The sequence below is a fragment of the Momordica charantia genome (assembly GCF_013281855.1).
Source record: "Momordica charantia cultivar OHB3-1 chromosome 1 unlocalized genomic scaffold, Mcharantia_2.0 BLBB01000001.1, whole genome shotgun sequence".
Taxonomy (NCBI): Eukaryota; Viridiplantae; Streptophyta; class Magnoliopsida; order Cucurbitales; family Cucurbitaceae; genus Momordica; species Momordica charantia.
The window spans coordinates 16,645,183-16,659,980 of NW_028275157.1; the positions used below are offsets into that span (position 1 = coordinate 16,645,183).

The 14,798-nt window shown below is 31.7% G+C and overlaps 2 protein-coding genes across 2 annotated transcripts; both read right to left on the reverse strand.

The window, feature by feature from the left end:
* Positions 1-85: 85 nt before the first annotated feature.
* Positions 86-4,103, reverse strand: LOC111005552 (nucleic acid binding / methyltransferase). Its single transcript, XM_022277079.2, has 4 exons — positions 3,685-4,103; positions 1,376-1,534; positions 624-705; positions 86-447 (listed from the first exon to the last, which is right to left on the reverse strand). Exons 1-4 carry the CDS (start codon positions 4,015-4,017, stop codon positions 302-304), a joined length of 720 nt encoding a protein of 239 aa, XP_022132771.1. The 5' UTR covers positions 4,018-4,103; the 3' UTR covers positions 86-301.
* An 869-nt stretch (positions 4,104-4,972) lies between these two features.
* Positions 4,973-10,397, reverse strand: LOC111005401 (strigolactones hydrolase CXE15). The gene is made up of 2 exons (XM_022276881.2): positions 9,751-10,397; positions 4,973-5,580 (listed from the first exon to the last, which is right to left on the reverse strand). The coding sequence occupies exons 1-2, from the start codon at positions 10,374-10,376 to the stop codon at positions 5,274-5,276; spliced, it is 933 nt and encodes a 310-aa protein (XP_022132573.1). The 5' UTR covers positions 10,377-10,397; the 3' UTR covers positions 4,973-5,273.
* Between the last annotated feature and the right edge of the window lie 4,401 nt (positions 10,398-14,798).

Here is a 14,798-nt window from a genome sequence, read left to right on the forward strand (position 1 = left end):
GCTTGGACTGACTGTGTAATGTGTACACTTCCATGCCTGAATTCAGCCCCTAACAGAAAGAGATTAAATTACTAAATTGAAAATATTAGGAACTAAAACATACTCGATACTTTCAATTAATCACGCTTAACAGTTGGATTTTGTCCATTACATATTTCCTTCAATCCAGATTCAAAAGCTCCCATTGAGGCAACAACACAACACTAGTAATGGAAGTGAAAGTGATGAGATTCTAGAGGAAACATGGAGATCTGATCCATGTCCACTTATATTAGTGGAGTAAAAAAAAGTGATTCAAAATCTATTGCTCCCAACCTCCTAATCTCGTCCCTGGATTGTAGTTAGTGAACAGCCGAAATTCATTTCCAAGCTTGCTAGAGTGGCGCGGCCTAAAACCACACAGATGAAATCCCATTAACTCGGCTGCTCTTTCTGCTTGCACTTCTCCTGCATTTCAGTGTAACACAATGTTTTATCATAAGCAAAGTAATAGAATAAAATCCAAGAAACCAATCAGTATAGAAATCTTGGCAAATCAGACGACTATGGAAACATTTACTTGCAGTAGTAAAAGCAAATTGTGATGTCAAATAAAATCTGAGGGTCATCCATTGTTATAGTACCTGTTAGTAATAGAAGGTGAGATTCTCGATGTTTTGCTAGGAAAGAAATTGTACGGGTGACTTTCTCCAAACATTCTTTACTCTGCCAAAAAGAATATAGAGCACAAATTATTCATGGCTAGAAGAATCATGTTTCATATATATATAATCCATTACCAAGAACTAATACAATCTAAATACAGAATCGTCTTCCAAGGAGATGTGCCACGATCTTGTGGGAAAACTGTTGGATGACATTTTCTTTCCCTAGCTATAGCCAGCTCCTTTTATCAAGCTCTTCAAATATTGCCATTTAACATGACTTGTGGTTTTTGAGAAGTATATTTTATTTTTAATTTATGTGTCTTACTTTTAGAAACTAACGTGTTTCCGTGTTTGTGTCATATATTGTCCAGTCTAGCATACTGTGCTTCCCCGTTCATCTTAACAAAGAATGTGAACTGAACTGAGGGTGGGGTAGGGAATTCCTTCAAATATATTGAATACTTTTAAGGGAAAAAATATCATAAAATTTACATGGCTAAAAACAAATAATAACAAAAAACTAAGGGCTGATCTAAGTTTCCAGGTAGATGTCAAGAAAACTGAAAATCACACAGAAGGTTTTTGATATTATAAATAGAGGTGCTCGCCTGAAAAAGGGAAAAAGAAGAGTTGTGTGAACGAGAAGTATTCACCCTGATTATGAAACATCCAAAAATGTGAAAGGACTAATCATAAGCATCTGAGCTATAGATTGAAGATTCACTCACCAGGTAAGGAGGATCTGCTACTACAATCTGAAAATCATGCTTCAATTCAGTCGGCAATTCTTCTGGTTCATTGTAATCATAGAATGTGAAGTCGCTGCCATGTTGGGAAAAGCGTTTGTCATACTCAAGAAGTTGTACAGATACATGGGGACCAATTTTCTGAGGAATGGAGATCAAACGAAGGCAATATATTAGTTAATAGTAAAGCTGGTTAGTTGTACAAGAAAATGGGCAACAGAAAGATTCAAAAAATACTGTGTATAACACAGAAAAAGACAGAAAATAACGATCTCATGGAAAAGAGAATAGAGTTTCCAATCAAAAAGACAATATTCAAAACTCAAATAGACTAGTCTAATGTCTATGGCTGAATTATGGGCACTGAAAAAATGCCAAACAAGGTCAGTAATTAGAAATTATCATACCCAAATCGAACAAATCAAATCATGTTAGAGAACATTTAAACTTAAAAATAAAAATCTTATAGTGCTGAATCAACTTGATAAAAATAAAAATTTATAGTTCTTTGTAAATTTGGAGCATGCTCTACCCTGTGAAGCAAAACTCAAATCTAATGAGTTCGATGGAACATGTGACCTGAGGACTTGGTCTCTTCCTCATCATCTTTGGCGCTAATTTTCAGCATTGATTTGAATGCAAGTGCCTGCTAGTAGAGTAAAGCAGGTGTCTGTTACAACCATTTCAAATAACCAAGGGCCATTCGTCATCAACGATAGGCAAATCGTGAACTTCATTTTGATTGCTAATGAAGTGGTAAATGAGAGAAAACAACAAACGTGAAAGGTTTCTAATCAAGGGTAACTTGGAAAGGTCTATGATAATGTGGATTGGGAAACACCGACGCGTGGAGGAAGTCCTATTTCTCAAAAGGTGGTAAACTTACACAAATACAAGCCACTCGGCAAATACACCTTTGTACGTTTGTACCTTTTTCCTCTTTTCCTCTTTTCTTTTTATTTATTTATTTATTATTATTATTATTATTATCTTCTTTGAGAAGAGAAAACACCCTTATACTACCTCCCCTTATTTAAGATTCCTTCATAATTTGCAAGTACAATCGATAAATTTTTTCATAAATTCTCGTGGAAGGGGCTTGGACATTGGAGGTGGTGGTCACTTGACTAATTGATAGATTGCTTCTCTTACAAACGATTGTGGTAGTTTATTCTTGGTAAATGTTTAGAGAAAGAACATAGCCTTAATATCTAAATGGCTTTGGAGTCACAAGGAACGTGATAACTTGTGGCACAGTATCATTCTTAGAAAATATGATTCTGACGCTCATGGATGGTTCAGAGATCCAGGCAGATTAGCCCTACATGTCCATGGTTTCCCATTGCTAGATGGGATAGATGTTAGAGAATTTTATTTCCTCAAAGTAGGAGATGAGAGAAGAATTTGATTGGTCTTGGGGAGAATTCATGGATAACCAAAGTGGCCATTTCTAGTCTCTTCCCCAGATTGTTAGCTCTAGTACATGGTCACCACAAAACAATCAAAGAACTAAGAAGTCTAAAGGGAGAGCAGCAAGCAAGGAATTTAAGCTTCATAAGGAACCTCTAAAAAAAAAAAGGAAGAACCAAGATGATATGTAACCTCTGGTGTAGTATTGAATATGTCAAACTGAATAACCAAGATGATAACAGAGGGCTGAATATTAATGGTCCAGGGGATCTCACCAATAAACCTATGTACATTCGGGTAAAGGCCAAGCCATCCCTAGAGAAATTGCTACATTTATCTAAAAAAGGAAGGCCACTCAAATTGAAGAACTCTTCTTTGAACTCGCGCCTGTAGTAATATAAACCATATTGAAGGCCCCCTATAGAATGCAGCTTTTCCAAGTTATTTTTCCTTTGAAATAGGCCTCTTTATATACTATATGTGTCATTTTGTAATTCCTTTTTCCTTCTGTTATTCAAATCAATTTGAGAGTCCTTCAGCCTTTCAAGATATGCCTTGCCATCCCTATTCTAATGGGCAAAATTTGTTTCTAATATAACATTACCAAATTTTTAACAATAAATCATTCCTTCTGCAAATTACGTTTGCTTCAAGTTTAAAATGCCAGGTATATAATAATACATGCTAAATTGGTACAAAGCCACTAATTAAAACACATTCTTATCATGGCCATGATTAAAGCTATGCATACTTCACTTCTCCCCACTTGAAATTCAAGCAGCCTCTGATTACTAAATTAAATCCGAGCCTCTCAAGAATAGGAAGTGAAAAATAAAGTTCCAGTTCCAAAACGTGAGAAAATAAAACGATTATCCAAATACCTTCAGATAGGTATAGAGCGTTGGACAGGCAACACAGGCGACTCGAGGAGAATCGAACTTCTGGCACAGCGTAAGAACCTCATTTGCCACAGTCTCGGCAGTGTCGCGGTCGTACCAGAACTGACTCAACCTCCAATCCTCCGCCACTAAAGCGACCTGTGAATCTTCGGATACTCCATTTTCGGAGTGAAGTTCACTCGATGGTTGGCTTTGCTCGGCGAGGAACTCCTTGAGTGCCGCTAGGGCATGAGAGCTCAGCAATGGTGGATCATCCTCCTCTTCTTCGATTCTCAGGTCAGTGCAAATGGTCGGCGATTTGGTTGGTGACTCCATTTGTTGCTCTCTTTCAGGCCGTTTCTCGCGCGAAGGACCGAATCCGCGGCGAAGATGGGGAGGAACTAATTCTTGGCAATGATTTTAGGTAAAATAAAAATAAATAAATAAATAAAATCTACCCTTTCTTTTTTTTTTTTTTTTTTTAAGGATATGGATATATACTTTTTATTTAATATCTTTTGCTTTTACTTATTTATTTATTATTATTTTTTTAATAATATGACTAGTTTTGTTTTTCTTTAAGATTTTGTAACTGATTAGGATTTTTTTTTTTTTTCAGAACAGATGTAGGAGGACTTTTATGTTTTTGTACAAAATTTTCTAGGGTTTGAACATTCTGGTATTAAATTTAAGTGATACTTAGTTACGTTTTTTTTTCCTTTGTTCTTTTACATAATTTGACATTAGTAGGAGGTTAACTCTTTGAGAAATCGTTTTCCCTATTTTTAAGAGCTATTACTGTTTTTTAGTTCAATGGATGTGGAGACTAAAAGTGTCTAATTTTTTAGGGATGTTATAATTAATACTTCGACTAATTAAATTATAACAAATCTATCATTATTCTGAAGAGTATTCTATTTTGTTTTTTTTGTTAGCTATAATTATTTTGAAAAAATATTGTTTGATTGTGATCCTTTTTGAATTTTATGTATACCTCACGAGTTTCTTTTTATAAATAATTATATATGTACTTTTATGTATTTATAATTTCTCTCTTTTTCTTAAAATACTTTTTCACCGTACAACATTTCTTTTATGCGATCATTCTTCGACATCATTTATCTTCATCTCTCAGCTAACTTTTAAAACATATAAAAGAATTATCAAAATGTTTTGTTTCCTCTCTTGGCTTTTCAGAAACATAAAACTAAAAAATAATTACAAACATATTTATTTTATTCTTTTATATATTATTATAGAATAATAAACAAACAAAAAATAACATTATCCATAAAAACTAAATTGTGAAGCTCAATAAAGTTAGTCCAACTCGAAACGTCAAAGTTATAACACTAACTCTCGTACTCTACCATTACATATATTATTATTATTTCCAACTACTCTCCTTCACACCATACACACATTACTCCTAATCTAAAATACTGTGTGAATATTTATGTTTTGAGGAGAAAAACTACAGACTCGCATTTTCTAATACCCCAAGTTTTAAGCATTCTCTAGACTCCGAGAAACCTAAAAATACTGTAAAACTAAGCCTAAGTAGGCATATTTGGCACTACAAGATTTCAAATTTAAAGAGAGTTTTGGATGATAAAGTGCTTGATAATAGCCACAATCTCATCGCCAAATTGAGAATCTTGACAATTGGTGAAGAAGCCATGTTGCTTCCCCTCAAACTCCACGTACTGAATTTTGTTTCCCAATTGGGCCAGTGTTTTGGCATAGTTTTGGACTCTGTCTTTCAGCATCTCATTGCCACCAACCATCACCATAATGGGCCCTAAATCCACTCCTTCCAGGCCCATGCTCCTTGGCCCAAATGGGTTTGCCAGTGGGTGGTCTCTATCCTCTCCTACTGGTAATGATAGCCTCCAAAACCTGATATCAACTTTCTGATTTTTTAAAAATTAAATTACAAAATAAAGAAATACAAGGTGAAAATAATGTTTATAGACATTTTTTAAAAGCATAAAAAATACAAAATACAAATTTGTTGTTTCTTTTTTCCTTTTGAATAGTGTTTTTCACCGTAAAATTGCTTTTGTACTAACATCTTGATCCGTCGGTAGGAATTTCACCGTCACTAAAAAAACTTGACGACTATTTATTTTCTTGAAAGAAAATGAAAATAGAACCTATATTCTATCTTCCTTATTCTATATTAATCTCTTTCATATGTCAAAAATATATTAGTTAGTAGTATTTTCTTATCGTTGTGAGGTTAGTATTATTCCTTGTGGTTGTTTTATTTGTTGCTTCTCTAAGCATTCATTTTTGTGCTAATCACCATAAAATTTTGAAAGATTTTTGATCTTTTTAAAAAGAAAAAAAAAATTTATATGCATTTCTCCCTCTTACTTGTTAAAAGTTAGACAGTGGACAGTAAAAGATGAAAATGACGGATAAGCACGTAAATATTTTCTCAAGTCATTTCATGAACAACATTTAAGTTTTGACTAGTCGATTAAGTACTCTTGAATTTTTTTACATTTAAAGAAAAAAATCTAAAAGAAAGAGATTTTCTTTTTCTGTTCGTTAAAGAAAAAAAAAAGTAATTTATCAATTTTTTAACATTGACTGACTGGATATTATTCATCCAAAAGGAATTAATGACTTATTTGGATCCATATCCATCCATCGTTTTCCTTTTCTTTTCCCAAAGATTCTGACTTTTTATAGAAAAAGAATAAAACAAAATAAAATAAGATACTGGTAAGGCTGTGTGAGGAATTGATTGGATAATTATGCACTATAAATTTTCTATGAGATAATGTGCCAGATCCTAATGATGTTGGCTGGGAAATTCCCCATTACTATTTTATTTTATTATTTTTATTTATTTATTTTCATAGTTGAATCATTGTCTTCTGGATAAATTGTTTTAAATAAATATATATATATTTATATACACTCCACTATCATAAACAGTAATAACTTTTTTAAGGAGGAAAAAAAATGTCATACTCGAAATTGAAAAGTTTAAGTTATTTTGAAGAATGTTTTTGTTCGGTGCATCTAAAATCATATGTTTTAAAATTTGAGAAACGCACATAAATTATTTAGAAGAATTTTTTAAAAATTTTAAAAAATAATTGAAGAAAGGTTTGGAATGCTACCCTTTTATCTAATAATAGTTAAAATAAAAGATTCATATATTCAAAATAGATACTTAAAGGATTATTTAAGTCAACTAAATGAAATTAGTCGAACTTTTAATAATTCAACGAACTTATCCACTAAAAATTTTATAATATAAAGAAAGTTCCAATTTTCAAAAAGAGGAGATTTCGATAAAAATCTTATCACACACTTGTGAATATTATATTGAAATCGTGATCTTAAATGTCAAGTTTGACTTTTTGAAGTTATTATTTTTTATTTCCATAAAAAGTCACTTTCCAAATGAATTATAAGTGGTCATACAAAACATTCAGAATGGTAGTTCTTAAAAATGAAAAAATAGTGGCTGCCAACTTTAAATTTGGAATTTTTTTTTAAAATTTGGATCTAAATACTTATTTAGTTTCTATAATTTTGATATTTTGGTTTATTTTAGTCGATGTACTTTCACAATATTTATTTTGATATACTCTCAACTTTTATTCATTTTAATGTCTCTTTACTCTCAAAATATCTATTTAAGTGATCATTTTAGTCTCTTTCCAATTTTATCTCAACTCTTTCCGTCACATGTATGACACTCCATTCATTAAATTTTGTTAGTATAAAATTTGTGTTAAAATTTTGTAAATTAAGGATCAAAATGAAGTACAAGAAATCAAAACGAATATTTTAAATGTATATAGATTAAAAAAAATAAAATTTAAAAATACAAAGACGTCTAAAGATAGTAGCAATAGTAGCTCTCTATTAAAAATATATAAAATACATGCACATATGCATCACACAACTCCATATATTATAAATGGAATCTTATCCAATTAAATCTTGCAAGTGCAAGAAGATATGCCTGGGACGGGAAGCCTAATTTTATTGGATTATGAGTGTACAAATTTGATTACATCATTCATGTTTGAATTTTGGGTCGTAGCTCAGAGCCCTAGCTAGATTTTTGGAGCTTGTCTCTTGTTTAATGAGTTAATAATTTATAAAGTTTAGTATATTGTTACATTCTAGCTATATATAAAATATGAATTTCATAAATTTGAATAATTTATATTACATAATTTATAAATGATGTTAACACATATAATCGATAATAGGGAGGACAAAAATATACCAGCAGGACATGATCCCCATAAATACCTGACCTAGTTATATCGAGAAATCCTAGACAGTGTCAAATCAGGAAACCTGATTAGGGTATCTGGCGGAGACAGGACAGAGATGGAAGAGGTCTCCACTGTCCCGTTGCCAACCTAGTCAGAAATGAGGAAGCAAATTGACATCTTAACTAATTATTTGACCTAATTTACCTAACCTAACCTTTTTTTTTTTTTTGAAACACCTAACCTAACTTTCAGTGCAATAATAATCGTGGTGTATTTATAATAGTGTGACAATGTAAGACATATTAATTGAATCCCAATATGGGGGATTTTGTTATGTTTTTGGCCTTGTTTATTTTTTAAGTCATAATTTTTGTTTAGTTTAATAATATGGTGTATGGTGGGGGTTTGGATTTAGCAATAAATTAAATCCAGGATCTTAATTTGGTGTAATATAGTGGGTCGTCAAAAGTAGTCCCCACACGCATTCCTCTTCCATAGTGGAGATTTGAGAATGACGTTACTGAATTTTAAAAATAAGACACAAAAAGAGTGGTTGGGATTTTTCTCTTAAATTATTTTTATGGGTTTTTGGCAAATATTTATGGGTGATGTATGAAAAGAAAATATAATAGCCAAGGGAAGTGGGCAGTGGTGATGTAATTAAATTGATGGGAAATTGATTTTTTTTCTTATTAATTTTTTTTAAGATCTATACTATTAGATTCAGGATTGGATGGTCAAATATTTGGTTGATGATTTGAAATTTTGAATATTCTCTCAACTAGAAATTCCCTTGTGCACTCCATATGCATGCCTTCTACTAAATTTCAACCTTTAAAGAATATATATTAAATTTCACACTTTGTTATAATTAATCATTTTTCTCCCTCTATTACTTATTTTCAAAATTTTAACTAATTAATGCTAAAATTTGTTTGATTAATATATTAACAATCTCTCCTAAAAGGTTAAAATTTGAATAATCCCACCCCATCCATATTTCAAATTATAAAAACAAATGAAAGTTAGGTAGCAACAACATTAATCATTTGGGTGGAAATTATATTTTTGAGAAATATTAGAAAGAATATTGAAAGTAAGTATATATTGAATCATCCTTTGTAATTTAGCTTTGACTATCCTAAAAAATTTAAGAGCAGAGACCAAAATTTAGGTTTGTTTTAATAATAATTTCATTTTAAATTTCTTGTTTTTTTAAGATTGAACTTATTACGTAAACGATTTATATATATACTTCTTTACTATAATTTTTAACTTTTTAAATTTATTTTTCTGATCTTAGTCAAATTTCAAAAATAAGAAATGATTTTCTAAAATTACTTTTATAAAAAAAAATTAAGAACAAGAGAATTTAAATCAGTTTTAACGACGAAAATTCTTTCGTCGCTGAAACCCAGTTATTATAGTGTAAAACTTATTTATTAAGTCTATTTACTGAGTCCCATCCATTGGATAACATTTTTTTTAAGGATCAAGTTAATTAGAATTCTATTTAATTAACATTCACTTTTCTTTAGTTGATTTTTCATTTTCTAAAAATACACTCAAATTTTAAAAACAAAAAACAATAAAAACTAGAACCTTGTCAGCGTCGTATTAATTTAGCTTCAATTCCAAATAGTTTAAGGTTCAAGTTCACACAGAACTTATTTGGCTCCTTAATGGAAGGAATCTAAACTTTCCATCGTGTTTTTACATTTATGTTTTAGTTGTCAAATATTTAATAATTATATTTATATCTTAATTGTCAAATATTTAATAGTTATAAAATTGCAAGTAAATTTCGTGAGAGTACCTATCAAGTGCATCCAAATTCAAGAAATCTTCCGGCGGTCCCTCCTCCGATTTGGTCCTCACGACTCCGCCGAAGAACGGCGCCATCAAAATAAATCCTCTCACTCTCACACTCGATCGGAACCCTACCGCCAAATGGTGCGCAATGTTCCCGCCGGAGGAGTCTCCCATAACAAAAACCCTCTCCAAATCAACCCTATCGTCGATCCACTCGTCCGCCTCCCTCCGCAGCCACTCGATCGCCCTCCCGCCGTCCTCCACCGCCGCCGGCAGCCGGTTCTCCGGCGCCAGACGGTAATCGGGCGCCACGACCAGCGCCTCGAGCCCTAGCGCAAGCCGGAAGCAGCAATTGTGCGAATTCGGCCACGATCGCGAGCCGACGCAGAAGCCGCCGCCGTGGATGAAGTACAAGACCGGAAGTTTGGCGCGGGAGGAGGTCGCCGGCTTGAAGAGGCGGAGGTGGAGGCCGTGCGCGGCGTCGTAGAGGACGTCGCGGAAGACGACGGAGCTGTCGTAGGCGGCGATCGGAAAGGGGAAGTTGATGTCGTCGGAGCGGGAGACGGTGCCGTCGCTGTAGAGCTGGAGGACGCCCATGCAGTCCTCTACGATGTGAGGGAGGGAACCCATTTTTTTTGGTCTGTTAAATTATGGCGCAAATTTAAAGAAACCAGAAGGGTTTTTATACACGGCGAGGGGAGGGTAGACTCGTAATTTCATGACAAGTGGTGGTGGCCTATAGGTAAATTATATTATAGTCCCATTTTGTTTTTTTTTCACATTATTTTATAAATATGGACCATTAATTTAAACACAGCTAAATTGATTAATATATATTTATTTTTAATTAAAGGGTCATGTATTTGAATCCTTATTAAATATATATCTTCTATTAAGAATTCGTTGGTTAGAATTTTCATCTCTACATATTGTATTAGAAAAACATTTCTTCTATTTTATTGTGTGAAAATTATTTTTTTATTTTAATTTGGTTTAAAATATACTTAATTAATGTCAATTAATGTTATTAAATATAGTTGAAAAGGCAATAACAAACCTCTTTAAAAATGATCCTGTCTCCAAGTCTTTGTCTCATTGTATTTGAACAGGTAATAATAACAAACTATATATGTGTATATGGTTAACTAAAAATGGTTATTGTTATTGTTTTTTTTTCCCTTATGTTTTTGAGAAAGCAAAGAGAGAGTTTTATATTTATTACTAGATTTCTTTATTTAAGGTTTAAATTAGTCTTTTGGGATGGGATAGATTTTTGGGTGCATCTTGCCTTTTTGAATATGAATATATTATATATATATATATATATATATATATATATATCTTAATATAGGTGCCTTTTTGATTATTTAGAATTTAGAAAGATTGGTCGGCGATAATTCCCCTTTTTTTAGTGCGGATAATGCGAAAAAAGAAAGAGTTTTCAATTAAAATTGATTTATGTAGGGAAATATTAGTTTGATGATTTCTACTAAAAATACTAAATATATATATACATGACTTAACTTGGAGATTCATTCAACCAAGAGTGATGTGATTCGTTGGAGTAAACTATAGTAAATGCCTGTGCAAAAAGTTAAAATATATATATATATATATATATATATATTTTATATAGTAAATGGGTGAAGAAGAAAAGAGAAGAAAACAACAAAAATTAAATATTTGTTTAAAACAATGTATCTTTTCTTTTGTTGAATGATTTATTGTAAAAGCTCCTTTATATAGAATAAACCATTTGAGTTGCCATGAAATATCTTCTTCTTTCATGTGGGGTTTCTTGGAAAGAGAGGATTAACTATGAAAGGTAAGATTACCATAAAATTGGTCAAATTTTGATAATTACAAACTCTTAACCTATATAGTTATTTCTCAAACTAGGAACTGCAAAGCCAAAATGTTGGGTGAAAATGGAGCCTTCATATGAAAATACCCCATAGGTATGAATAATTAAAATTGAGATGGGTCTAAATATATAATATGTACCTGTGTAACGATTTACTCTTTATATTTTAAAATTTTAAAAATTTGTAAATATAATCCATATCACCTAAAATATTGTTTAGGACCAAATAAATATTTATCAACTACGCATACAGTGACAAAATCATTACATAATAAAAACTAATTGCTTCACCTTGATGGAAATTTTCACAACATGGACTAAATCATTAGAAATTTTAAATTATAAACTAAATTATTATATACTAAAGTTTAATGACTAAATCATCATAAGTGCAAAAGCACATGGAGTAAGTTATTGTATACTAAAATTTAGGAATTGAATGCAATTTGTAGTTGATGTCGTATTGTCTACGTGTGTTGTTCTTGCGAGGGGAGAGAGCAAAATACATAAACCAAAAGGAACGTGTTTTTTAGTCTTTTATATACATAGGAAGGAAAGGAAAATATGCTCCTAAATGGTAAGGAGCAAATCTTGTCTTTGTCACCGTTCAAAGTTAGACAATTAAAAAAAAATTTTAAAAAAAAATAATGAGTTGTCAATTTTAATGGCGGTGATGACAATATTTGCTCCTTATCGTTAAGGAACTAAGTATTTTTCGCAAGGAAAACTATCATAGATGACTCATTGGTCCAAAGGAGTTCAAATTTCATGATGAATTAATTTGTGGGTTTTTCATCACCAGATGTTGTAACTATCCCGTGAGATTAGTTTGGAATCAAAAGAAGGGGTGAATGAAATTTAAGATGGCCCTTATCTTAAGAATTAATTTCTCTATGTTTTCCGACACCAAATATTGTAGCGGTCCCGTGAAAATAATTTGGAATCAAATAAGGGGTGAATATAAAGACAAAACTAACAAAAGAGGTCACGTGATGAGGCAGTTGACTGTGGCCTCCAAGACGAGTGTGTTGTGCAATTCTAAGTATAACAATTATTGAGACCTGAAAGCTATTAGTTTACAAGGTTGTCTTGTCCATAGTTGAGTCCTGGTTGCTTATTTTTATCCTTCTCTTTTTAAAAATTAATAAACTTTAAGTTTTGGATCTTATCTCAATTCTTCAATTTCTTTTGGTCCTTGAGCATTCTGTTTTAGTCTATTAATTTTTATAAAACTTAGCTTGTTCTTCTTTTAAGCTTGGTATTGTCTTCACGAAAATTTTTGCTTATGTACAGGAATTTTGATGGTAAGACAAAAATTAAGTTTTTATATAAAGTTTAAGACGTAAAACACGTATGGAAGTTTAGGCATCCAAATATGATTTAAAATTGGTAATAATTTTATATTATCTTAAAAGTGAGAAGAAATTTTAAAAATTTTCTTTTCCAAAAATACGATTCATACAACTTGGTGCTTTTCGATGCTTATAATTTAATTAAATTCTTATAAATACAAAAGAATTAAAAAAGAAATATGATGTAAAAATTACAAATATTTTGTTTAAAAAAAAGTAGTTTTTCAAACAAAACTTTTATTTTTAATATAAAAGTTTGAAAAGCAAAAAAACAAAATAGTTAGGTTAAATTACAAGTTTAGTCTCCAAAATTCCAAGTTTGTTTCTAACCTATCTCTAATTAAAAAAAAAAAATGTCCGAGGGATCTCTAGACTTTCAATTTTTTATCTAATAGATCCTAACCTATAACATTTTTTTTAAAGTTAATGCATTTATTAGAAACATAAAATTGAATCGTGTCAAATAAAATCCTACACTTTTAATTTTGTGTCAAATATGTCCGAGAGTTCTAATTTTTCTTTTTAAAAAGTAGAGGATTTATTAAACATAAAATTGAAAATTAAGAAACCTAGTATAAGAAATCTAGTATAAACAAAATTGAAAGTTTAGAGATATATTAGATATTTTTTAAAGTTCAAAAATCTATTAAACACAATATTAAAAATACGAAGTTCCTTAAATTTAACCAAAGTTAACAAGTCAAGGATAGTTACCCACGTTTTCCTCCAAATAAAATAGGAAAGAACAAAAAATCCGAGGACCATGCCTGAAAAGTTGCAAAAATACCTGATTGATTGGAATGTGTGATGTTTTGATGTAGAATGAGAGACCAATCTTCACCTCAATTTCTGACCCTTCTGGTTGAATTCAAAGATTTTGGTTGACATTCTGTTTCCCCCTTCTGCACTAAAACATAGTGGGAAGATGATAGCCAATAAAATAATTAGTGTAACCTTACTATTTTCTCTCCCTTTAAAATCGGAACTTTGCTTCCTCCGTACCAGTCACATTGAGAATTTTTTGTGTTAAGTTCACCAGAAGGTTTGAACTTAAGACCTCTAAACTGCTAATATGACCAAAAGGCTCCACCGAGCTGTGTCGTGAAGCTAGTGCCACCTTACTATTATTTGTGAGATATAATTTTGTTCTAATTTCCTATTCCTCTGTTGACATTCATCAACCACACTTTGGTGGCAAGGATCCATTCTGTCACCATCACTGTTCTTCCATCCACAAGCTGGGTATGCTCCACTAGAACTTCAAGGAACAACAAATCTGTTGAACTTACATCAAATATCAAACAATTCAATAATTAAAAACAGCACTCTAAATGACATCATAATGTCTCAACGAGACATCGCAACCACTTAGCTCTATTATGATAACACATTCTCGCTTCTCATTAGCTACTTCAACTCAATCCACGCACGCATGATAGCACTGGAGACTCTAACTAGAGGTGCTATGCTCAACCTTGGTTGCTTTGCTTGCCACATCCTCATCCTCTCTCAAACTCTTTCAAAATAGTTTCAACTCAATCGGATAAGAAACCTAAATCTTGCTCAAACAAAGATATAAAATAGAACCCTCAACACCTGATCTATAAATGGAAACTTTTGCAATCATTTGAGGTAGGAATTCTTCCTAAGGTACAAAAGAAGCTCTAATGAAAAGAGAAGATTCATACGTCACAACTTACATCTTTTATTTTTCCCGAACATATTGTCGTGTTGTTACTTTTTTGCCACCAACATCTAACTGTCACTACTTTCTTCCCACCAACTTTAAACATCAAAATTGCTATGACAAACATCTCACTGATCTTAGTTGAACAT

What these genes read in the sequence shown, in the direction of transcription:
- LOC111005552 (XM_022277079.2), bottom strand. Translation starts at nt 4,017, where the DNA reads ATGGAGTCACCAACCAAATCGCCGACCATTTGCACTGACCTGAGAATC. An exon ending in CGCTCTATACCTATCTGAAG is followed by an intron (nt 1,535 to 3,684) that starts GTATTTGGATAA and finishes TCCATTCCTCAG; the next exon opens with AAAATTGGTCCCCATGTATC. An exon ending in TAGCAGATCCTCCTTACCTG is followed by an intron (nt 706 to 1,375) that starts GTGAGTGAATCT and finishes TCTTTTTGGCAG; the next exon opens with AGTAAAGAATGTTTGGAGAA.
- LOC111005401 (XM_022276881.2), bottom strand. Translation starts at nt 10,376, where the DNA reads ATGGGTTCCCTCCCTCACATCGTAGAGGACTGCATGGGCGTCCTCCAG. An exon ending in AATTTGGATGCACTTGATAG is followed by an intron (nt 5,581 to 9,750) that starts GTACTCTCACGA and finishes AGTTGATATCAG; the next exon opens with GTTTTGGAGGCTATCATTAC.